General features: G+C 44.2%; 2 protein-coding genes across 2 annotated transcripts in view; both read right to left on the bottom strand.

Annotated features, from left to right (window-relative positions):
• Window positions 1-25,693, bottom strand: part of LOC309545093 (vomeronasal type-2 receptor 26-like) — a 427,741-nt gene that overhangs the window by 357,658 nt on the left and 44,390 nt on the right. The window contains exon 3 of the mRNA XM_082244227.1: window positions 5,434-5,557. Coding sequence (XP_082100353.1) covers window positions 5,434-5,557 — 124 coding nt within the window. The remainder of the gene's footprint in view (window positions 1-5,433; window positions 5,558-25,693) is intronic.
• Window positions 17,609-21,694, bottom strand: LOC309569147 (extracellular calcium-sensing receptor-like; the record flags this gene model as incomplete). The annotated part of the gene is made up of 2 exons (XM_082274908.1): window positions 17,609-17,647; window positions 20,951-21,694. 2 exons carry the CDS (start codon window positions 21,692-21,694, stop codon window positions 17,609-17,611), a joined length of 783 nt encoding a protein of 260 aa, XP_082131034.1.

Here is a 25,693-nt window from a genome sequence, read left to right as displayed (position 1 = left end):
TCCATCGTACACTCAAAGCACTAACTTTGTGGATGACTGACCTCTACCGCCTTGCCATATGTCAACTAAACCACTGAGCTACATTTTGGATCTAGTTTACTAGGAAAACATGATTAATCTGCAGGTCATATTATCACCCCAGCATAAGGCAATGGACGGACAAGCTAGCCCAATATGTGTTCGAACCCCTGATTATCTCTGAGTTTCTAGTCCACTCCGGGACTGCCTTCTCACAGCTACCTGATGTCCCCCCACTCCTACTCCTTCTGCCGATAACCTGAAACCAACCTACTAGAATGAACGGTTTATAGACTCAAGACTTTGCTACGCACTTCTCTAGTTGTCACGGAGGTTCTCTGTGTGTGCTCTGTCTTTTTGCTTTTTGCTTTTTAATCTCTGCTACCCCGCACCCCCCCCATCCACCCCCCCCCTTTTTTCCCCATCCACCCCCCCCCCCCCCACCAACTCCAGATTTATCTGACACTATACCTTCTGGATTCTCTACTATTAGTATTGAGGTTTGTTTTTGTTTTACATTGCCTTTACATGTATAACATTATAATTTTACCTGTTCGCTTTTTGAGAAGATCAATAAAATATTGTTAAAAAAAAAAAAAAAAGCTGTCAAAGCTGAAGAACAGCATACTTTTTTTTGGCAAAAAAAACCCCAAGAAGTGTATATTGATTGGTTTTCGCAAAAGTTATCGTGTCTACAAACTAGGAGAAAGATTTATGTAATGTGTTATTTACTTTTTTTTTTTTTTTACCAGTAATGGTAGTGATCTGTGATTTTTAGCAGGACTGCGACATTTCAGCGCACAGATCGGACACCTAACTGACATTTTGGTCAATTTTGGGGGGAGGGGGGGGACCAATGACATTACTACAGTAATCAGTGCTAAAAATATGTACTGTTACTTTATTAATGACACTGGCAGGGAAGGGGTTGACACCAGGGGCAATCAAAGGGTTAAATGTGTCCCTAGGGGGTACTTTCTAACTGTTTTGGGGGATGGACTGACTGCATGAACACAGAGATCCTTGTTCCTAAATAGGAGGATTTTCATTACTGACAGAACAGCGGTTTGCTGTGTTTACATCGGCAGACCCCCATTCTCTTTTCATGGGGAGCCCAACAGACATCGCGCCCGCCAGACCTGCTGATTGGCTCTCCCTCTAGCCAATCAGCGTGCGCCCCCACTATCTGCTACATGAAACAACATATAGGTATGTTGTTTTGCGTAACAGAGTCGACCTGCCGCAGTATAACTATGGCGGCTGGTCGGCAAGTGGTTACATTGAACATGAAAATTAACTCTTCCTATAATTATCTATGAAAAGTATTCCTGGTCACTGTCTGGGTGACATGAAGAAAAGATAGAAAGGTGAGGGGACAAGGAGGAGGATTGCCGGTCAGATTACAGCGGCTGAAAGGAACCAAAATCCCCCGATAACAAAGCCCTCTATGGGGATCTCTTAGAGCAGAAGATACAGAAGATATGCCACCACATAAACCTCCAAACAATGGATTGCTAAATTTTCTCTATTGCTTTATTTTTCTATTCAGGAAATTGAGAAGATCTCTTCTACCCTCGGAATGTAGAGCTGTAGCCAGGAACATCCAATAATATACAGATTCTTATCAAACAGTAACAAATCTTTAACCCTTTCCTTGCCAGAGACATTTTTTTTTTTTTTTTTTTTTTCATTATGGCACCCATGTTAAAATGCACATTTTAGGCCTGGGGGACAGCCATGCTGTAAAAGAAAGGGTTGAAAGAAAACAATTGCCTACATATACTATATAGCAGGGGTGTCAAACTCCATTTTATCACAGGCTGCATCAGCAGTATGGTTGCCCTCAAAGTGCCGGTTATATCTGGGGTGTGCTATGTACAGAGTGCAGGGTTCAGGAGTACGTTACTTAGAGAATGCAGAGTTCAGGAATAGACTACATACAGGGTGTAGAGTTCAGAAGTGCACTATGTACAGAGTGCAGGGTTCAGAAGTGCGTTGCCTACAGAGTTCAGGGGTGCACTATGCACAGTGTGCAACCTAACCCCCTCCCAAAGTTTCCTCACATCTTTCTCTCCTATCTGTTCCAGCTCTAGTACCTCCCTGTGTAGGAGGCTCAGCCTCTCCTTGCAGAGAGATCATTCTCTGATGTTTTGGAGACCTGTCCCTTCTGTGCCCCACTGCAAGAGCATGAAGGGATCTGTTAGTTCCAAGGAGCCTCTGAGAGGAAAGCTTTCCCTTGTAAACATAGAAGGCTTCTATGTTTACCAGTGACAGTGGGGATCGGAAACGGAGGGTGAGAACCAGAGATGGCAGAATGAAGTTCCACCATGTTCCAGCAGCAAAACTATGTGGCAAAAGGCTACATGACAAGGCCTGGTGGGCCGTATTCAGCCTGTGGGCCTTGTGTTTGATATCTGTGCTGTAGAGGGATGGATGAAGCTGTTTCTGGTACTGCTAGTACTGGTACTGGATTGCACTTGCACTTGATTTACATGGCTGGTAATTCTGAAGCTTATCAGTATATGAGAGCAAAGTGGGAACAAGCTGCTAACTGCAGTTGTTGGTTACATTGTGTGATGCTTTGATTGGTCAAAGCATTTTTTTTGTGATTGGCACCATCCAATAGACAGTTCTTGGCTTGGCCATGCTAGGGGGCATATAAGAGCAAGAAAAAAATTAATCTTTAAAATAGCATCCCATTCTGTAACATCCACCTTCCATCCACTTATATACAATTGGCAGAGAGAAAGCAGTTAATATACACAAAAAAACATAATGTCCTCCATAATGTTGGTGGTGATGATGATGATTGTAGCAATATGACTGAACTTGTTTAATCTGGTCTACAGCAGTATACATTGAATTAATGTTACATTTACATCATTCTTTTCCCCAGCATTGTTCCTCTTGTGTTCAGCTCAGGTTTTAAAAGTAAAATGTAGAGTTTTGGAGAAAACATACACAATAATATTCCAGCACTGGAGGTCAATATGGCGAATATCTCCACAGCCACCATGTATTTCCCTCTGGTGCTCAGATAGGCCGGGATCATGGCAATCCAGACACTGCAGAACACCAGCATGCTGAAGGTGATGTACTTGGCTTCATTAAAACTGTCCGGTAATGTCCTCACCATGAAAGCCAGAAAAAAACTCACAGCTGCCAGAAACCCCATATAACCCAACATAGAGTAGAACCCGATAACCGCCCCTTCATTACACTGAATGATAATCTTCCCAGGATAGGAGTCCATGTCATACTCCTGAAATGGTGGAGAGATGGACAACCAGAGAATGCAATTCATAACCTGAATGGATGAGCAGAATAACATGACTGTATTGGGAAGTTTGACTCCCACCCATTTTCTACAAGAGCTTCCAGGTCTGGTGGCTTTGAAAGCAATGAAGACCATGATGGTTTTGGCTAGGATAGAAGATGCTGAGATGGTGAAGGGAACTCCAAAGGAGACTTGTTGCAGCATACAGGTAATATCCACAGGACGGCCAAGGAAGAGGAATACAGACAGGAAACTCAGTATGAGGGAGAGGAGCAGAATGAAGCTGAGGTTCCGGTTATTGGCTTTGACTATGGGAGTGCTCCGAAACCAAAAAAATAGTCCAAGTATAAGGAGAGATGTTGTAGCAAATATGACTGAAGATACAGAAAAAAATAAAACTAGAATATCCTCCTTGTATGATAAATACTCATTGACCTTGTCAATACAAATATCTTTAGCTTTGTTAGGCCATTCATTTTCAGGACACTTCTTGCAGATTTTACTGTCTGTAGAGTAAAAGTGAAGATAGCATTAGGCACGGTACAACTATTTGAAAGTATTGACTATTTTTTCAGTATTTTCCCATTTCAGTATTTTGCCAAACAAAGCAAAAAAAATGAATATATATGATAAATGTGACAGACCCAACCGGGACAGAGGCTTTTGGAGGGAACTGCAGGGTGGCCTCTTACCCATTGACTATGGGCCCTGGCTTTTAAGGGAACACTACTCTTTGGGAGATGTATGCTTGGGGGATTCTTGGAGTGGCCTTGTTTCTGATTCAAGTTCATATCTCCCCAAAACACACAGACTCTGGGAATCTAGGCCCATGATCAATGTTTAGGGCCTAGATGCTCCATTACCAAGAATGACTGCTCCACACTTTGAGGCTCATAACAGATGTTAATATCACCAGTTCAAGCCACCTGTCTGGGGCCTCCTGCTGTAATGTGTTCATTATAAATAGGTGTCTCCCCTAGTTTGCCTCCTAAGTGTCTTTCTCCCATTGTTAATAGTGATAATTAAGTCATCTATTGTTTCTGTCAACCTACTCATCTCTTGAACAGGTGATTCATTTTGTGACCGCTGTACCTTGTTATCAAACCATTGTGGGGTATGCTTATACTTGTGATAATGTGTATTGTGCAGTACTTTGTATCCAGTATTGAAGGGGCCAAATAGTCTGGTCACATAGGCTGATCACTTTTATTGCTGTCACAAGGAATGTAAGCATCCCTTGTGATAGTAATAGGCAGTGACAGGTACTCTTTTTGGAGGGATCAGGGTATAAAAAACCCCAGACCCCTCCAGCATGCGGTACAACCACATATGGGTATGTCGGTTTGCAGGAAGTGGTTAAGTGACTAGTTAATTAGCTCATGTTAATAATATCACTGTCAGCAATTAGTTGTCAGAGGGGGAGAAGCAAAATTTATGTTGGCTGTTTAGCTTTGTTAAATCAGGAGGGTAATGTCCTCCTGTGGTGTATAAAGTATGCGTCTGAGTTTCAATAAAAAGTAATTCCTTTGGATTTTACCTCACATCTTGTCTGTGTATGATGTTTGGGGTAAAGGGGCTGATATTAGCTTGCAGTCTGCTTGGAATGGTTTGGCAGGCAGGTGGCACTGTTTGTTGGAAGGAAGCACCTAAAGGGGGTGCCAAGCGGATCCATCACAGTAACTATCTCATGAAAGCTTTAGTCATGAACACAGTGTGATGATGACCCACTGAAAATAAAAGAACCTCCAGCCTCAATGATTGCCTTGACACAGTCTATCTGTAACCCTAACATGTATGTAATAATCACATTCCCTTATTTTACCATTTTTGGTCTCTTCAGTGAAATCATTTTCCAGACCATTACTTTTAGATAAGTGTAAAACTGTTGGAGGCTTTCTCAGGCAGACAGTTGGAGGAATCTATTTCCTGTTGCTTGCTTGCTTTAGAAAGCCTCCAACACTCCCAGAGGGTCAGAGGTAGAAGAAAAGTGCAGCAATTGTTCCCAAAAAGGCAGAAAGGCGCCATCAGTAATCATTAATTTCATACAATGTAGGGAGATGTTCAGCCTGCAAAGTGTAAAGTGGTTACAGAATCACTTTAAATAAATTTACATTTACTTAAATAAATATAAAGCTTACCAGATTGGTTTGATATTTCTCCTTCTGAACATGGAGCACAATTATAACAACATGGGTGATATCCTTCTCTTACAGATTTTCTGAACCCTGGAAGACATTCCTCGGAGCATCGACCCCTTGGGACCTAAGATAATATAGAATGATAAGAACTATCAAGAGCAAAACTACAGATATAATAGTGTGATATTACATGTTTGTTCTTGGCTTTAGAAATTGTTAAATGATCTCTACAATGATATTGTCCAGTAAAAGTCCATCATGCAATATAAAAATGACTCTCTCTGTGACACAAGGCTGTCCAATCCCAGAGCTGACCTTTATTGTATTTATTCACAGAATAGTGCTTTGTAGCCATTGTGACCATTTGAAAACTTTAGGAACAGCTGTTAAGCTTCTCTTAAAGAGGAAGTAAACCCTCCTCTGCAACTTGTACCTATAGGTAAGCCTATGATAAGGCTTACCTATAGGTACTGTAAATATCTCCTAAACATGTACCATTTAGGAGATATTTACCTTACATGCAACCAGTGACGTCACTGGCACATGCGCTCTGAAGGAACGGCCGCTGGTGCCGTTCCTTCAGAGTCCCGTGCCGTGACCGTCAGCTACCATGCGCGTGCGTGGGAGTGACGTCACCGCGGCTCCGGCCAATCAAATGGCCGGATGCCGCGATCCCGGAAGACGGGCGACTGGACATGTCGCCCGTCATACAGGTAAGCGGACGGCACGGCAGGGGATGGTTCTAAGGTAAGTATTTCATAATGAGCTAGTATGCGATGGTATTCAGGTCAAAAAAAAAAAATGTTTGTATGGGTTTACAACCTCTTTAAGACATCTCTACAGATCTTTTACTGACATCCTGTGTTCTTGCCTTGAACTTTGCAGCAAATTTCCTTCATCTGCAATTTAACATGACAGCCTTTAGTTATGCTTTTGTGGCTCTTTTTCTATTCATGTATCTTTACAATTCTTCATCCAAAATCCTCTCCAACGTCTTTTGGTCATGGCTTGAGTCACATGAACAGAACATTCTTAGTAGTATAAACTCTACCAGCAATTGAATGGTCTTTTTAATTGGGCAGGACACCATTAAGTCACACTTCTAGCTTCTCATTGATTGGGGTAATGGAATGTAATTACTATCTTATTTGGCTGGTACTATCTAAAATTATAAGATACACTAAATGTTTTTCTATGAAGGACTTTGATTGTTTCAACCAGTTGTCCACCAGTATATATGATCTGGTTCACACTACCGCGACCAGAAAGTCGCCCTGTGACTTTGAAGAGACTTGTTTAGAGACTTGGAAGAGACTTGGAAGAGACTTGGAAGAGACTTGGAAGAGACTTGTGCAGTACTTTGAAGAGACAGGCGACTTTGTCTGTGGGGAATGCCTGGCTAATCTCTTTCTTCTTCCTGGAAAGTCTGATAACAAGTCACTTCAATTAAGATAAGGAGGCGACTCCCATTGAAGTATATGGGACAGTCGGATCACAGGTCGCCTCAAAGTAGTACAGGACCCTTTTCTGAAGTCGGAGCGACTTCAGTAGTGCCAATTAAGACGGCACTGATTGATTAACATTGCTTTTGTTATGTCAAGCGACCTGGGGCTACACAAGTCGCCTCACAAGTCGTGCTAGTGTGAATGGGCTCTATGACCATGTAAAATTCTGTTTGTGATATTTTGTTACTAGATTTTTTTTATTTGTATTTTTTTCTTATTCACATTTTAGGAGTCACCTGTGCAGAAATCCTGGTAGCTCCAAGAGGTTTATAAACTGTGTTTTACTTTAACTATATACAGTAACTGCCAATTTCTGATTAGGGGGAGTTACTACTTGCAACTTTTTTTATTCTTTTTCTAGTCAGATTATTCTTAAAGCCTTGGTAGAATCTAGCCATGGATAATACTGGTGATCATTCCAGTCTAAAGTCTTTTCTCTTCTTCTGAGCCCTGGAGTCGGGGTCCTTCTATGAGTGTCTATGTCCCGGTGTGATGAGGAGGGGAGTATCTAGTAGTAGTCAGTCACATTCAGCTGGACGTGTAATGTAAAAGATGTTTTGTAGGTCATCCACCTCTTCAGTATGAGTGATGGGAACATATTCCAGCATTTATATCCACACAGCCAGCACTGACACCTTAACCTAATCACGACCATGCTATATCACTACAGCATGGTCGCACATTGCTGGGAATGCATCTATTGATGTCCTCCCATGATCATGCTTCTTGGGCACCCCCTGTGGCGTGCATTGGCAGGGATCTGTGATTGCTGTATCCTTTGGACACAGCTGATCACAGATCGGGGTAAGGAGCCAATAACAGCGGCTCCTTGCCAAGTGACCAGCTGTGTCCAATCAAAGCTGATCACAGTGTAAACAGGATTTGCCGGTTATCTGCATTCCTCTCCTCACGCTGACAGCACATAAGGAGAAGAGAGCTGATGATGGGCAAATCCACACAGGGGACCTCTACACTGATCATCAGTGCCCTGATTATTAGTGCAGCCCCAATGGTGTCCACCAGTGCTGCCAATCAGTGCCCACCAGTGCTGCAAATCAGGGCTGTCAATCAGTGCCCATCAGTGCTGCCAATCAGTGTTGCCAATCAGTGTCCATCAGTGCTACCAATCAGTGCCCATCAGTGCTGTATGTTAGTGCCTATCAGTGCCACCTATCATTGCCGCCTATCAGTACCCATCAGTGCTTCCTATTAGTGTCCATCAGTGCTACCAATCAGTGCCCATCAGTGCTGCATGTTAGTGCCTATCAGTGCCACCTATCATTGCCGCCTATCAGTACCCATAAGTGCTTCCTATTAGTGTTCATCAGTGCTACCAATCAGTGCCCATCAGTGCTGCATGTTAGTGCCTATCAGTGCCACCTATCATTGCCGCCTATCAGTACCCATCAGTGCTTCCTATCAGTGTCCATCAGTGCTTCCTATCAGTGTCCATCAGTACCAAATATCAGTGCCTCCTCATCAGTGCTGCCTTCTCAGTACACATCAGCGCAGCCCCATCAGCGCACATCAGTAAAGGAGAAACATTAATTATTTACAAATTTTTATAACAGAAATGAAAAAAAAAATTTTATTCAAATGTTTTTTTTTTTTTTTTCATTTGTTTAGTAAAAATGAAAAAACCCAGCGGTGATTAAATACCAGCAAAAGAAAGTTATAACTGCCTAAAAAAAATGACTGGGTACAGTGTTGCAATTGTCATTCAAAGTGCGAAAGCACTGAAAGCTGAAAATTGGCCTTTGTAGGAAGATGGAGAAAGTGCCCAATAGGCAAATGGGTAATCTTATCACCATGGAGTCAGGGCAGATGTTGGCCTACCAAGAACAGGATGGAAGGAGGGGGGTTGGGTTTTGTCTGGAGATGGGCTTTATGCTTTTTGTTCTAAATCAGCTTCATCGGAGTGACTCACCTTGTCCCCTTTCCATGATATTCGCTCTGGTTCTAGCACAAGTTGCTGATCCTCTGATAGGGACCCATCAAACTGGCCCACATACATCCAATTGGTGCCTAATCTACCTTCTTTTTGTATTATCCAATTTGCAATGTTCAGTGGGAAGGGCAGTTCTCCTTTATTATTAAAAAACATTAGCCTGCCATTCGGATCCTTGTACTGGACTTCTTTTACATAACGGGACAGCTAAAAAAAAATTAAGAGATGATTATAGGTAACAAGTATATAGAACATTTAACCATTTACTGTCATGCAGCACTGTAACCTTATGACATTTTTGCCCTTTTTTTTACACAAATAAAGCCTTCTTTTGGTACTATTTAATAATCCCTGGGTTTTTTTTTTTTTTTTTTTTGCTTTGCGCTGTAAATGAAAAAAGACCAAAAAGTTTGTAAAAAAACAATGCATTTTACTTTGTTTCAGTTATAAAATTTTGCAAAGTTAGTAATTGTTCTTCATAAATTTTGGCCAAAAGTTATACTGGTACATATCTTTGGTAAAAATACCCCAAATACATATATATTTTTTGGTCTTCGTGAAGGGTATAGAGTCTGCAAACTATGGTGCCAATCACTGAAACTTGATCTAATTTCATGAGACACTAACAAGCCAGGAAAGTACAAATAACCCCCAAATTACCCCTTTTTGGAAAGTAGACATTCCAAGGTATTTGGGCAATTTTTTGAAGCTGTAATCTGTTCCCACAATTCTGTGCAAAATGAAGAATTGTTTTTTTTTTTTTCACAAAATTGTCGTATTACCAAGTTATTTCTCTCACACAGTATATAAAAATATGCATACTTGCAACTACACATCAAAACACATTCTGCTCCTCCTCCTGGGTATGGTAATGGTAATACCACATGTGTGAGACTTTTTCACAGCCTGGCCACATACAGAGGCCCAACATCTAAGGAGCACCTTCAGGCGTTCTAGGAGCATAAATTACACATATAATTTCCTGACAATCTATCACACTTTTGAAGGCCCTGGAGCACCAGGACAATGGAAACACCCGCAAAATATCCCCATGTGGAAAGCAAACACCCCAACACAGAATTTAGGAGGCATAATGAGTCTTTTGAAAATGTATTTTTTTTTCCACAAGTTTTTGGAAAACGTGGAAAGAAAATGAAAACTTTTTTTTCTTTTTACACGAAGTTGTCCATTTAAAAGACATGTCTAACCCATAGCATGTACATAGCAAAAATTACTTCACAAAATACATTCTGCTACTCCTCCTGAGTACGGCGATACCACAATGTGTGAGACTTTTGCACAGCCTAGCCACATACAGAGGCCCAACATTCAGGGAGCACTGTCAGGTGCTCTAGGGACATACAATTACAAATCTAATTTCCTGACTACCCATTACAATTTTATGAGGCACTCCAGGGCACTGATTAGCACTGTAGTGGCACTGAGAATTGATGTAGCAAGGATGTGGCATGGATGAGCACTGATTTGGGATGTATGTGGCACGGATGAGCACGGATGTGACTATGATGAGCACTGATGTGGCATGGTTGTGCCATGGATGAGCACTAGGGATGAGATTCGAGTTTGAGTCGAGGCTAAGTTTGACTCAAACATTGGTCATTCCATCGTTCGTCGAATGACGAACAAATGTGCTTCTTCGCAGGAAATTTGAGCGCCCACCCATAATGCACTGCGCGTACGCCGCACATGCAGCACGTTATGTGATTGGCCAAAGCATGCACCCTGACCTCATGCTTTGGCCAATCAAATTATCTCTGCCATGATTGGACTAAAGGCAGGCTGCCTCAAATTAATCATGGCTCAGGGACCAAGCACACGCCCCACACTACATAAAGGCTGCTCGCGCGTGTAGTGTCATTGTGCGGGCGATAAGAAAGGGAGAGGAACGCTTGTGGGGCAGGGAGAGAGTAGGTTTTTTTGGAGTTTGTCAGACAGTGCAGACACATTGCTAGCAGTGTAGGGAGGGCCAGGAACGTGTCATGCAGGGAGAGATTTCTTTCTTTTTTTTTTTTTGTTTAACATTTTGCATCAAACAGAAAAAACGAAATGCGTGATACAGATAACCAAAAGACATTTTTCATTTAACATAGAGTGGAGAAACTAGGGGGGGAAGGGAGTACAGGGGGGGGGGGGGGTTCCAGGATCGGAACTCAATGACCCGTGACCTAGGGGAGATGTCCTCAAGGTGGTGACTGTGGGCGGATTGCCATAGCCTGTCTGTGGATAGGTCCGAGTCCTTGAGAGTAGTTGTGATAAAACTAGACCATTTGCGGGAGAAGGACTTCCGGGAGGTTTGTGACGTAAAGTCAGTGTTGAGACGATCAAGAGACAGAAGGGTGGTAAGCTCCGAGTGAACCCGAGATATTGAGGGTGGTGTAGCAGATATCCATTGGGCCAGGATAGTCCTCCTCGCCACTAGAAGGCATGTAAGGATCGACAAGCGGTGTGGGGAGGGGGATGCCCCTGACCATATTTGCAGGCGTTTGTCCCAATATCCGAAGAGGAGGAGTAAAGGGTCTTTGGGAACAATAGAGCGGGTGACATCCGTGATGAAAGCCAAAAGGCGGTCCCAAAACAAGGAAATCTGGGGGCAGGACCAAAACTTATGAAAGAGAGACGGTTGCTCGACAGAACATAAAGGACATTTAGTAGCTGCAGGATTTTCTTTGTTGGATAGAAATGGTATGTGGGCGCGGTGGAAAATTTTCAACTGTGTCTCTCTCCAGGCCTCATTAGGTGTGATCCCAAGAGTAGTGCGAAGACCGCTGACCATATTAGGCAAGACATTTTCTCCAGGGAGGTCCTTAAGCCAATTGGAGGCAGTAGAGGTGAACAATGCTGGAGGACAAGTCTCTAGAAGGGGCTTATAAATTCCCGAGATACTGAAGTTTCCGGACTCCACTAGGCGATCGATAAAAGACGGCTTGAATTTGTCCCCAGGCCTCCCCGATGTAGAGCGGATAAAGTGATGGCATTGGGCCAGGTAGAAGTGGTCCATATCTTGGAGGGCATACCTGGCCGTGATGTCCTGAGGAGAGTAAGGAAGTCCAGTCTGTAGATCACATAGGTCAGCAAATCGCAGCAGACCCTTTCCGTCCCAGGATTGAAATGCTGCATGTGCAAGTCCTGGAGGGAAGTTGGGGTTCCCCCGTATTGGGAGGAATTTAGAAAAGAACAGAGGCAACTTTAGGAGTTTACGCACTTCCCTCCAAGCAATGATCGTGTCCCTAAGTAGAAGATTATGCCTGAGCTCTGGTCGCATTTGTGCCCATTTAGTATGGAGAAGAGCAGTTAGCGAAAAAGGGCTGGACATCTGAGACTCCAAGACAAAATTAGAATAATGGGAAGTCTGAGAGATCCAATCCAAGGCAACTCTACATAAGCAAGACAGATTATACAATCTTAGATTAGGGAAGTTGATGCCAGCGTCGCGCCTGGGAAGACAGAGTTTTTGAAATGATATACGGGGCCTCTTCCCCTTCCAGAGAAAGCGAGAGAAAGCACGATCAAGGGCCTGTGCATCCTTGTGCTTGATCAGCAAGGGGAGGGTCTGTAATAGGTACAATAGGCGAGCAAAGCTGACCATCTTGATCAAATGGCATCGACCCAGAAGCGACAGCGGCAATTCCATCCAGTTTTCCAATTCTCTCTGTATTTTGGAGAACACGGGAAGGGGGGGGGGGTAATTTAACGTATATACCGTAGAAGGAGTTCTGCCTATTTTGATGCCCAAGTAGGTTATATAGCTGGAAGCTATCATAAACGGGGAGGTTGTTTCCCAGGCTCGTTTCCCATAGCCCCCCAATGGAAGAATTTCGCTCTTGGAGAAATTAATGCGTAAACCTGAGCATTGTTTGAAACTATCGAAGATGGAGATAATCACGGGTATATCCGCAGTGGGGTTTGAGGTAAATAACAAAATATCGTCAGCGAATAGGGATATGCGTAGTTCTTGGGACCCAATCTGTATACCGTGAAGGGGAGCTTTGGTCAACAGATAAGGGGAAAGGGGCTCAATTGCCAGATTGAACAAAAGCGGGGAAAGGGGACACCCCTGACGGGTACCCTTGAATAGGCGGAATTCGTCTGTGAGGGCATTTCCTACACACAGCCTAGCTACAGGGGCTGCATACATAGATCCGAGAAGGTTGACAAAAGGGCCCTGGAAACCCATGACAGATAAAACTTTAGTCAGCCAGGTAAGACTGACATTGTCAAAGGCCTTCTCGGCATCTAAGGTAACTATGGCAGTGTGCTGATCAGGATGGAGGCGGGCTTGGTCTAGGGTTAGTACAACTTTTCTAATATTGGCTGCGGCCGATCTTCCTTTTGTGAAGCCCGATTGAGCCGGGTGAATTAGGGAGGGCATGATAAGGGCGAGGCGGGAGGCAGTGATTTTCGAGAGGATTTTAACATCCAGGTTCAATAGTGAAATAGGACGGTACGACCCCGGTTCAAGGGGATCCTTCCCCTTTTTCGCTAATAGCTTGAAAATTGCCTGATTGCCCGTCGGAAGGTATGGACCACCGTTCCAGATGGAGGTATAAACATCAACCAGGGTAGAGACTATGCAGGGAGATAGGGCCTTGTAGAACTCTCCAGAGAGTCCATCAGGGCCAGGGGCTTTGTTTGTAGCCAACTGTTTAATGGTCGTTAGAACTTCCTCCGAGGATATGGGGGCATTAAGCCTAGAAAGTTGGTCTGGGGATAAAGTGGGGAGCCCTGTACCCGACAGAAAAAGATCTCCCACTGAGGCGTCCACAGGATCAGGTGCGTACAGGGAGGAGTAGGTGCGTACAGGGGGTGCATTCAGTAGTTCGTTATCAGTTTTTGCAGATGACACAAAATTGGCCAGGGCAATAACTGCACAGCATGAAGCAGATATCCTACAGGATGACCTGGACAAAATAACGGAGTGGGCAACGACATGGCAAATGAGCTTTAACGTGGAGAAGTGTAAGGTTTTGCACTTGGGGACTAAAAACATAAAAGCACAATACATGTTAGGAGGGGAACCTTGGGAGAATCAAAAATGGAGAAGGATCTGGGAGTCTTGGTTGATGATAGATTAGGCAACAGCATGCAATGTCAAGTGGCAGCTGCCAAAGCCAGCAGAATATTAGCATGCATAAAGAAAGGGATGTATTCCAGAGATAAGACCATAATCCTTCCACTTTATAAAACTCTGGTCCGACCGCATCTAGAGTATTCTGTCCAGTTCTGGTCGCCAGTCCTCGGGACATGATAGCAATTTATAAATATCTTAATGGGGATTTCAGCTTAGAAAAAAAGCTGTTCATTCGAAGGGATTGCATGAGGACTCGAGGACATACAATGCGATTAGAGGAGAAGCGTTTTAACCTCAGGCAACGAGGGGGGTTCTTTACTGTTAGGGCTACAAGATTGTGGAATTCTCTACCACAAGAGGTGGTTTCTGCGGGAAGTATGGTGGCTTTCAAAAGACTCTTAGACTTACATCTCACGGATCAGGACATTAAGGGCTATGTGAGATGATTACAGCCACACACACCTACACAGGTTGAAAAGGATGGACTATTGTCTTTATTCAACCTCACCTACTATGTAACTATGAGTAAAAGGCCCGCATAATACGTTGTACGCCCTGCAGAGTTGATTCAACCGAACCCGTATTATCCCGGAGGGAGCCAATATGCGTCGATGAAACTGGGCCCTTGCACAACCTCACCAACAGCTTGCCCGCTTTATTGCCAAACTTGTGCAAGGTCGCAGAGGGATAAGCCCTATCAATTTGTTCTCGATTTTCAGCCCAAGAGTCAAAACTTGTCTTGGCCTCCAACCAAGCTTTCCTAGTCGCAGGAGTATCCGCCAACAGTAAAGTCCGCTGAGCTACCCGTAATGTTTCGCTTGCCATTTTATAGCCGCTATTAGCGTGTCGTTTGAAGCCCGCCGCGTAAGAAATAATATGGCCCCTCATAAAGGCTTTACCTGTTTCCCAAAATAGGTGCGGGGTAGTCTTGTGGGCCGAGTTGGACGAGGAGTATTCCTCCCAGGCGCGTTCTAAGTAGGATACAAAATCCGCGTTGTTTTTCAGGTATGTGGGAAAACGCCAAATGAGGGGGGTGGATGGAGCTTCTGAGAGTTCAAGGGAAACAGCGACCGGAGCATGGTCCGAGATCACTGTGTCATGGATGGTGGCATCCTTATGTATTGGCAAGAGAGAGTCCGTGCTAAAGAGATAATCTATCCTTGTAAAAATGTTATGGGGATAGGAGTAGAAGGTGTATTCCCGATCTGCGGGATGGGAGTGTTGCCATACATCAGTGAGTGCCAGAGATTCAATTACCGACGCCAAGGGAGTGGGATTAGAAAGAGCATTAGACAAGGAGGACAATTTGGATGAGGATATATCCAAAACAGGATCCAGCACAGCATTAAAATCACCGCCAAGAATGCGAGGGACATGGGGAAGGGTCAGGATGTGCGCCGAAATAGCAACATAAAAGGAGTGATCAATCACATTAGGGGCATACACATTAGATATAACGAGTTCCTTATTATGAAGGCGTAGGTGTGCTGAGACATAACGGCTTTCAGAGTCTGCATCAGTGGATAACACCTCCACTGGAAGACGCTTATGGAGAAGAATTAGCACTCCGGCCTTGCGGCCCGAGGTGGCCGAGCCAATGACTTTCCCTACCCATAACTTTTCCATACGTTTCATATCATCTGCTGAAAGATGCAATTCTTGAAGAAGAGCGATGTCCGTCTTGAGACGTTTGAGGTGGCGCAAGACTTTCATCCTCTTAGTCGGGGATCGAAGACCCTTTACATACCACGTAACGACTACCATAGGAAGGGGGGGTGATGGCGTGTGGCAGAAAAAACAGAAATAGTGCTTACCAGTACCGGAGGGGCGATGTGACAGCGCCCAGCAGAATTGAGCTCAACAGCCGGCCGATAGGTACCGAACGATGGAAGGAAACTGAGAGGTATAAACGACCACCGTGAGGGATGGATGGGGAGGGAGGAAGGCGGGAAAACTGGATGGAACCAACGAGAAACAACACAATGATGAGTACGATCAATAAAATAGAGGAACTTCACTTTTTTCCACATGCGTATACTGTGGGACGCCGATCCCCAGGCGCGGACTCCGACAAGAAAGGAGGAGGTTCAGGTGGCACCCACGTGGAGTATCCACCTAGTAGGGATGACGGGTATCAGGCCTGGATAAGGAGATATAGCGGCCACAGTACACACACGTATGAAAGAAGAGGAGTACAAATATGCAACATTTGTGGAGGAAATAAAATGTACAACGAACAGCATACATGCAAACAACTAAACAGTAGATAAAATCAGATAGCAGTACCAGGTCGCCCACAAGAGACTCCCCTGACTAACAATCCAGGGGATAGCAGCCTCGGGACAAACCATAGCTCAAAAAAAAATAAACCAAGGCATGCAATGTGGAGAAGGATCAACGAGGTGGGACATTGCGACCAGAGCTCACCACCTCAGAGTACCTCTGCCGTTTGGGAGATTCTTTCCTGGGGCTCCGTGGAACCAAGGATCTGGAGAATGGGAGGGCCTTAGCCGTCGTCAATGATGGACCCTGCTCGCCGGGATGAAGGGAGCGGATAAAGGCCTCTGCTTCCTCTGGATCATGGAAAGAAAGCTGATTGCCATCAGGCGCTCGAAGGCGTAAAGTCGCCGGATAGGCCAGGGTAAACTTGATGTGCTCCTGGAACAGTTGGGAACAGACGGTTTGAAATGCTTTTCTCTTTTTTGCGACCTCTACCGAGTAATCTGCAAAGATTAGAATTTTCATGCCCTCAATCTGGAAGTTGGGGGTTTGGCGGAATTTCTGAAGAATAGCGGATTTATCCGCATAGTTCAAGTATTTGGCTATGATGGGGCGAGGGGTTTTACGGTCTTCCGAATATAGACCCATCCTGTGAGCCCTCTCCACCCGCACACGCCCTGTAAACCCAGGGCAGCAGGGATTTTTCTGGTGCAGAGTTCAGGTATGGCGGAGGGAGCTACGTTTTCAGGGACCCCAATGAATCTCAGGTTGGTCCTTCTAGCCCTGTTCTCCAAATCTTCCAGTTTGTCCATGATTAAACGATTCAACTTGTCCTGGGACTGTTCTGTATGCTGGAAATTGGTACAATTTGTCTTCCACACTGGAAAGGCTGTTTTCCACCTCCACCAATCTGCGGGAGTGGGCCTCCAATTCCTTCTTTATGCCGGCCATCCCAGCAGCGACCGCTGTCTCCACAGAGGCTGAAATCGTGGGGGTTAATAGTGCGACCACCGCCAGTGCTATCTTTTCTGTGGATGGGTCATCCATGGAGGGGCACTAGCAGGGACCTTCAGAGCGATCGCTGCCTGCTGTTGGGAAGTGTCCTTGGCCACCGCATCTGTAGGACCGGGTGTGCAGGCCGAGACCGTGGCCTCGATTTGGGAGGCACCCGGCGGGACGCGCGGAGTGGCCTTTTCCAGGAACCGCTCCATGCAGAGAGGCGGCTTGTCCGGGCACCGGGGTGTTACTGAGCCGGCGGGGACTGAATGCGGCCGTCCAAGAAGGTAGGGCAGGAGTTTTTAGGCAGATTCAGCAGTCCCGCCGCAGGAGCAGCTAGAGAACACAGCTAGTGCATACGGCGCCGGAACCGGAAGTGATTTCTTTCTTTACATCAGATATCAGTCAGAGAATTGTTCATCGGTCAATTGTGGAAAATTCTAAAGCATCACAGACCTATAGGATTATAGAACACATCAGATATCAGTCAGAGTATTGTTCATCTGTCATTTGTGGAAAATTCTGTAAGCATCACAGATCATCCATCTATAGCAGGGGTCTCCAAACTATGGCTCTCCAGTTGTTCAGGAACTGCAATTACCATTATGCCTAGTCATGTCTCTGAATGTCAGAGTTTTACAATGCCTCATGGGACATGTAGTTCCGCAACAGCTGGAGGGCCTTAGTTTGGGGATCCTTGATCTATAGGATTATAGATTACATCAGATATCAGTGAGAGTATTGTTCATCGGTCACTTGCGTACATCCTATAAGCAGCACAGATCATCTATAGAGCTATAGATTACATCAGATATCAGTGAGAGTATTGTTCTTCGGTCACTTGCGTACATCCTATAAGCAGCACAGATCGTCTATAGGGCTATAGATTACATCATATCAGGTCATTGAGTATCTATTGGTCAGTTGCATATACCCCATATTGATCTGTATCAACATCATTTCTGAAAGGCTGACAAGGAGAGGCCGACTCTCACAGGCCAGGAAAAGAGGGAAAGCAGCCTCTGTGTTCATTGTGAAAAGTGGTGGTCACGTCGACATAGTGCATCCTCTGCAGGCAGGCACACCTGTCCGCCCTTTATTTCTGGTGCTGCCCGTGAAATTCAGCCACAACATGTGGAAGAGTTGGTGGAGTGGATCAATAAGCCGTCCTCATCCTCCTCGTCCTCTTACACCCATGCTCACAGTAGTTTGCCTTCCACCACAGCTGCCAAAGTGGCCGTTCCACAGGCTCCTTCTCCACAGCTACTCCTTCTGTTGCCCCAACATCATGCACGGAGGAGTCACCTCAACTCAGTGTCAGTGACATGCTACAGGAGGATGTGCAGCAATTTGAAAGCTGTGATTATGGTTCCCAGGTTGATGAAGGGAATAACGTGAGCCTAGAGAGAGGGGGAGACAATGATGGACAAGAAACCAGCAGTCATGTTGCCACAGCTGAAGCATATCGCCAAGTTTGATCCAGTGACGAGGAGGGAGGGAATGATGAGGTCACTGACTGTACTTGGGTGCCTGACAGGATAGAGGAAGAAGAGGGGGAGGATGAGGAGGACGCATAACTCCAACGAGGCAGGATGTGCTCCAGGGGGCCACCATAGCAGTAGCCAACCTATTGCGTCACAGCACAGTGCTCCACAGGTTTCTGCAAAATCCCCTCAGACTCACAAAAGTTCATTAGTGTGGGCTTTTTTCAGCATCTGTGCAGTAGACCGCAGCGTTGATGTTTGCAACATCTGTCTAAAGCAGATCAAGCGTGGCCAGAACAACAGCCGCTTGGGCACCACATGCTTGACAAGGCATATGATGACCTGCCATGCAGTCCGTTGGCAACAGCACCTGCAAGAGGCACCAGATCAAAACAAGCATACATCACTATGCTCCTCATCTGGGTTCTCTAACCCTACTATACCTCATGCCTTCTCAAATACCAGCATTGAGAGGGGTGATGGTATAGCAATGATTGGCACAGAGACTTGCACCCAATCTGCTAGCAGTACACCACCGCTTGATTTGAGCACCAGGCAAGTTTCACTATCCCAGTTTTTGAACCGTAGAAAGAAATACTGTCCCAGCCATCCACATGCTCAGCGTATAAATGCTAGCTTGGCCAAATTGCTAGCATTACAATTGCTGCCTTTTCATCTGGTAGACTCGGCTCCCTTTTGTAAATTTGTGGAATGTGCTGCACCACAGTGGCAGGTCCCAAAATGGCATTTCTTTTTTTTTTTTTTTTTTTAATTTTTGAGCATAACAGAGTATAAAACACATACAAGCAGGTACAATAATTCAACTTAGATACATTTTTGAGAGGCAGGGGAAGAGGGCCTGCCCAGAAGTGGGCAAGGGAAAGAGGGGGGGGGGAGGGAGGAATGGGAGGAACTCGATGACCTAATTGGGGATGGTGGTCACAGAGGTGGCATGGATGAGGGGATCTCTTACTCGAAACGTGTAATCGTCCAGGGGCAAGTCCGAATCCTCTCTTCCCCACAACTCTGGGCTGTCCTTGTGGGCGTCTGCGGGCAGGGGCCTATCGGCATCTGAAAGCCCCCTTTAACAAAGGGGCCCCCTAGATCCTGACCTACCCCATGGCTGGTGACATCCACCAGGTGATGTCACCAGATGGCTCTGCCTCTTACCATATATAAGAACTGTCAAATGGGGGCACCTGCAGTAGGTGGTCAGCCTTCAAAACGGTGGATCGTTTTTTTTTTTTTTTTGGTCCGGCATTTTGGTCCGGCAGGGGCGGCGGATGGTGGATTTACATCAGGGATTTTTTTTTTTTTTTTTTAAAATAAAGGAATTTTTAAAACCTGTCTGCTGTTTTTATTTTTGACACTTTTTTGGTGAATGGGTAGGGGTACAATGTAAACCATACTCATTCACAGGATACCAACCAATACAGGACCAACAAGAGAGGGGCGTACCGACCTTGTGCATTACCACTAAAAAGGTTTATTAAAATCCAAAATAATATACATTATATTCACAAACAATTGTAGATAGCACACATGTAAACATGATTGGACAAAAGATCTCCAAGGTAGCCAAGGCACTCCACGGTGCTGGATAGTGTGCTGATGCAGTGTATGAGCGAGCAGAGCATGGACCCTAGTTTGCCGACTCCAGTCTCTCTCAGCTTCCTCGCTCCTCAGGCCTTTTTAGTGGTAATGCACAAGGTGCTCAACCCCTCTCTTGTTGTTGTTTTTGAGTGTTTTTGGATACCCTTGGTCCTGAGAGGGCAGCAAGACCATTAGTGATATCAACAAAGACCATTGAATACTAATCTTTCCCTCATTACACACCACTTGAGCGTAGGATAATTCTTATCTTTAAAATACAGAATACATTCACTTTTTTCACCCGATTTTAGAGTGGAACTTGTTCCAAGTGCTGCAGCTGCCGGCCACTGCCCAACCCACCCAGTGGCAGCAGTAAGGGGAGAAGTTCCCCCTTACTAGCTCTCACTGCTTAAAAATAGTGTGGCCGTGCGAAGCTCCACCCACACGGCCATGTCATTCATACACACAGCCCATCCCTAGCAGCTGTTGGCTTATAGTTCTCAATGAACTATCACGGTGCTGTGGAGCGCTCTGGTAGTTCTTCTGGGGGGGGGGCCTCTAATCTAAACATGAACCTAAATTGGGGGTGATGTTTGTGTGGTGGAAAGACGTGTCTGGGCACATTGTGTTCCAATACTAAACTGAGTATAAAAAAGAGTAAACTTTCATTGAACCCTCTCACCTTATACTTTAGTGTGTGTGGATTTATTTCAGATTTTTTGTTATATATTTTGGAAGAGAAATCCATGTCATGTAATGCTTGAGCCAAAATGTAGACTGAGATAAACACTCTATAGGATGTTTTCTCATCGGGAAAATATAAACTAAATGAAAGAGTCTCCAAACTGCAGTTCCTAAGAGCATATCCAGTTGTGAGTGGAATAAGGGAATTTTTCATTTGGTTTTTTGCAAAGCATCTACATTCAGAAATGAGAATGTCCTCCATCAGGGGGTCATTTAGGTGGTTGGATGGGTTAAAACTATCAACATATTCCAGCAATCCCTTTATGTAGAGATGGGGGTAAGTAAACACCAAGCTGCAGTTACTGAAATCAAAAAACATAACACTCATTGACCAAGAATCTGGTAGAATAAATGTTTTCTCCGTGTAATAAGGGACATTATTAAGTAGGAACTTGTAATAAATCAGACTAACTGAGCCACAAATAATAAGAACTTCCGTAGTTGAGGTTTGCAGCTCTGGAGGAATTTTATTATAATTCTCTTTAGACACCAGAATCTTGAATTCAATACAAATTCCATGATTAGATAAATGTTTGCTGAGTTGTCGGATCTCCCTCTCTCCGTATTCATCATCAGATGTAAGGATCCCGACCCAGTTCCACTTCATCCTTTCCAGTAACTTTGCTATGGCCACATATTGCATCTCATCATCCGGAACTGTCCGGAAAAAGTTTGGATACATCTTTCTATCACTCAGTAAAGTGTCTCTGGCTCCATAACTAATCTAAGAAGAAAGAAAACCGTCTGTATAAATAATGTGGATCTCCTAACATCTAAATGAACAGAAGAAAACCTTAGAAAATCTTTTAACCTCCCTGGCGGTATGATTCTTTTGGATTTTAGGTGCTGAAAGCGGTACCATTATTTTGCATGTAATTCTTGTGAATGAGCAGCCCAAACCCACTGCATACATTTATCATATATTATATATATATATATATATATATATATATATATATATATATATATATATATATATATATACAGTATATATATATATACATATATTATGTATACATATTATATATATATATATATATATATATAATGTATACAGTTGGTTTGGGCTGCTCATTCACAAGAATTACGTATATATATATATTTACAGAAAAAGTACAGTAAAACTGCAGGAAAGGGCACTGGGGGGCAATGTAATATGATTTTTTTTTATTTTGAATGGTATCAGTGTGTTTGGTGTGTTTTACATTTGAATTTGCCGCCGGTTCCACCCCCCTGCGAACGTCACGTCGCAGGAGACGGAAGCCGGGGCTCGCAGACGATCGGGAGGAACCTCCGCCGCCGCATACCGCCCGCAGACATCGCTGGATCCCGGAGAAAAGGTAAGTAAAACCTCTACCAGGATCCAGTGATCTTCCTAGCGCTACCCCGAGTGTGGCTCAGGGTTACCGCTTTTGGCTCTAAAATCTAACCCAGAGTCACACTCAGGAATACCGCTAGGAAGGTTAATGTTTTTTTGGAGAGTAACAAACAGATCTTGTCATCTGAGCTTTCTACAGAAGATCTATATGCAGATTTTAGTGAAGGATTTATTTCACCGGACCAAACAGATAAAGATGAGTAAGTTTATTATTTCATAAATAATCACAGCCATCAGGGAAAGCCAATAATATGACATTAACCACTTGAATACTGGGAACTTTTAGCCCCTTTCTGCCCAGGCCAATTTTCAGCTTTCAGCCATGACATGCTTTGAATGACAATTGTGCGGTCATACATAACTGTGCCCAAACACATTTTTTGAAATTATTTTCACACAAATAGAGGTTTCTTGTGCTTTTATTTATTCACCACTGTTTTTTTATTTTTTTCTAAATAAATAAAAAAATACAAAAATTTTGAAAAAAAAACACCACATTTTTTAAGTTTGTTATGATGAGGCTGCACTGATGGGCACTGGTAGGCAGCACTGATAGGTGGCACTGGTGGGCACAGATTGGCAGTACTGGTGGACACTGTTGGGAGTGCACTGATAGTCAGGAAACTGATAATCAGTGCCTTAATTATCAGTGTACATGCCCCTTTTAGAGAAGCTGGTTATCAGCTCTCTTCTCCTCTCCTCATGCTATCAGTATGAGGAAAGGAGTGCCGATAACCGGCTTCTGTTTTTATCCATGATCGCCTGTGATTGGACACAGCTAATCATGTGGTAAAGAGCCGCGGATTGCCTTTTTATCTCAATCTGTGATAAGAAGTGTTCTCTTGACACTGTGACCACAGAGCATGCCGCCAGCACCCCACAGTGGGTGCATGGCAGGTGCGATCACGGGAGGCTGTCATATGATAGCCCCCCCAAAACTAGCCGGCCGCCCTGTAGCATTGTATGGTTATAGAACAGTCGGCAAGTGGTTAAGGGGGAAATTTATCAAAACAGGATCAACTAGAATCTGGTGCAGCTGTGCATGGCAACCAATCAGCCTCTATCTTTAGCTTGTTCAGTTAGGCTTTGAAGATGAAAGCTAGAAGCTGATTGGTTGCCATAAACAACTGTCCCTGATTCTGGCTGCTCCAGTTTTGATGAGTTCTTCCTCCTGTAATCCCACCTAGGGGTCTCCTGCTCATCAGTTACTGGACAGACACTCCCACTGCAAGACTGATTTTGTCTTTAGCTGGAGGTGGACAACCAAGTATAAACCTAATTACCAGCTCAGCTCCTGAACCTGCATACCCTGTATGGACCAGAGCAATTTTTACATTTCCACCATGGGTCTGTCTATTCACCCATAACTCTCATTTCTTCAGATAACAAAGTAATATACATATCAGTTTTGGGTTAAAAATGTGATATTATATTGCAAAAAATATTTTAATAACCACTTCCATAACAGGCCAATTCTGGCACTCCTTTCCATCATTTTTTTTTTTATATCATTTTTTATATCCACTTAACGACCAGCGAAGTAGACCTACGACGGCTGGCTTTGCGTGGTTGTACCGGGGTGATGCCTCTAGCTAGAGGTATCACCCCAGTACCGTTGTTTACAGCCAGCAGTCAGCTTTCCGGTAGTATCGACCGATGCGGCTCGGCAGCCGCTCGATCATTACCCTGGCGAGCGGGAGGGGACGTTCCCCCCCCCCTCCCGCCGCCCCACCGGGAGACCCCAGCACCCAACCGGCACGTCCGCCGGCTTCGATCGGGTCTCCGATGACATAACCCGGAGGCGGCGCCCATGACATCACTTCCTTGTTACTCTGCTGCAAAAGGCGGCAGATTCAAAAAACGAGTGTATTCAAAAATGCCGTTTGCAGCGCTTTGAATACATGGAAGTGTAGTGGAGGGGTTTGGGGTCTTTTAGACCCTCGATCCCTCCATAAAGAGTACTTGTCACTGCATATTGGTGTCACAAAGGATGTTTACATTGCTTGTGGCAGCACTAAAAGTGATCAGATTTTTATTTTTTTTTTAAAACCTGTGCTAAAGTAAAAAAAAAAAAGGGAAAAAAAAAAATTTAACCATCCCCGTCGCCGTTAGCTCGCGCACTAAAGAAAGCGTATATGGAAGTCGCGCCGCAAATTAAATCGCTGTTCAAACCACACATGTGAGGTATTGCCGCAATTGCCAGAGTGTGAGCAATGATTTAAAACAAGAGCTACACTCTGACTCTAAACTAGTAACCGTTAAAAAATTTGAAAGCGTCGCCTATGGAGATTTTTATTGACCGTAGTTTGTCGCCATTCCGCGGGTGTGAGCAATTTTAAACCACAACATGTTGGATATCTATTTTACTCGGCGTGACATCATCTTTCACAATATATAAAAAAAAAATGGGCTAACTTTACTGTTTACTTTTTTTTAAATGCAGTGAAATGTGATTTTTTCGTAATTTTTCCAAAGTTTTCTAGCAAAAAATACTGATTTAAACTTGTAAACAAAAAGTGTCAAAAATAGGCTTGGGGGTAAAGTGGATATACAAGATAATTTGGGGGGAATATATGTACCTAGGTATGTTAGTGCAGATTCAGTCCATTTCATTTTAAAGCTTGATTCTAATGACGATAAGAGATGAGGGGATATCCCAACACCCATAGTTTCTGATTTGCTAAAATGTATTTTCAAGTTAGAGATAGCCCTGCATAATTCAAATTCTCAGAGGAGATTCGGAAGTGACACCATGGGGTTCATCAAGGAAAAAAAGTAGGTCATCAGCATACGCAGATATTTTGTGTTTGATGTTTCCTACAGAGATTCCCCAAATATCCGGGTTTAAACAGACCTTACAGAGAAAAGGCTCCAAGGTTAGCGCAAAGAGGAGGGGAGATAATTGGCACCCCTTACTTGTCCCATTCGCAACCTGGGCCATTGGGTCAGAATAAAGTTTTGAAATCCATTGTAACATGGTGTCCCTTAAGCCAATATGTCTAAGAACCGAGAACATAAATTTCCAGTTCACCCGGTCTAATGCCTTTTTGGCATCAGTATTAAGAAAGACACAGAGTATATGAGTAGAGTTGGCTATATGGAGTATTTTAAGTACCTTAGTTGTGTTATCTCTTGCTTCTCTAGAAGGGATGAAAACCACCTGATCTAAGTGGACTAGATCTGGTATATGTCGTGCTAATCTGGTCGCTAATATTTTTGTGAACATTTTGAAGTCAACATTTAGTAATGAGATAGGCCTATAGCTACCACATGATGTCGGGTCTTTACCCTCTTTGGGAAAGA

This window comes from Pelophylax lessonae, assembly GCF_965119305.1.
Source record: "Pelophylax lessonae genome assembly, chromosome: 1".
Taxonomy (NCBI): domain Eukaryota; kingdom Metazoa; phylum Chordata; class Amphibia; order Anura; family Ranidae; genus Pelophylax; species Pelophylax lessonae.
The sequence above is the reverse complement of the archived record's forward strand: the minus strand, read 5'-3'. Positions and strand labels throughout refer to the sequence as shown.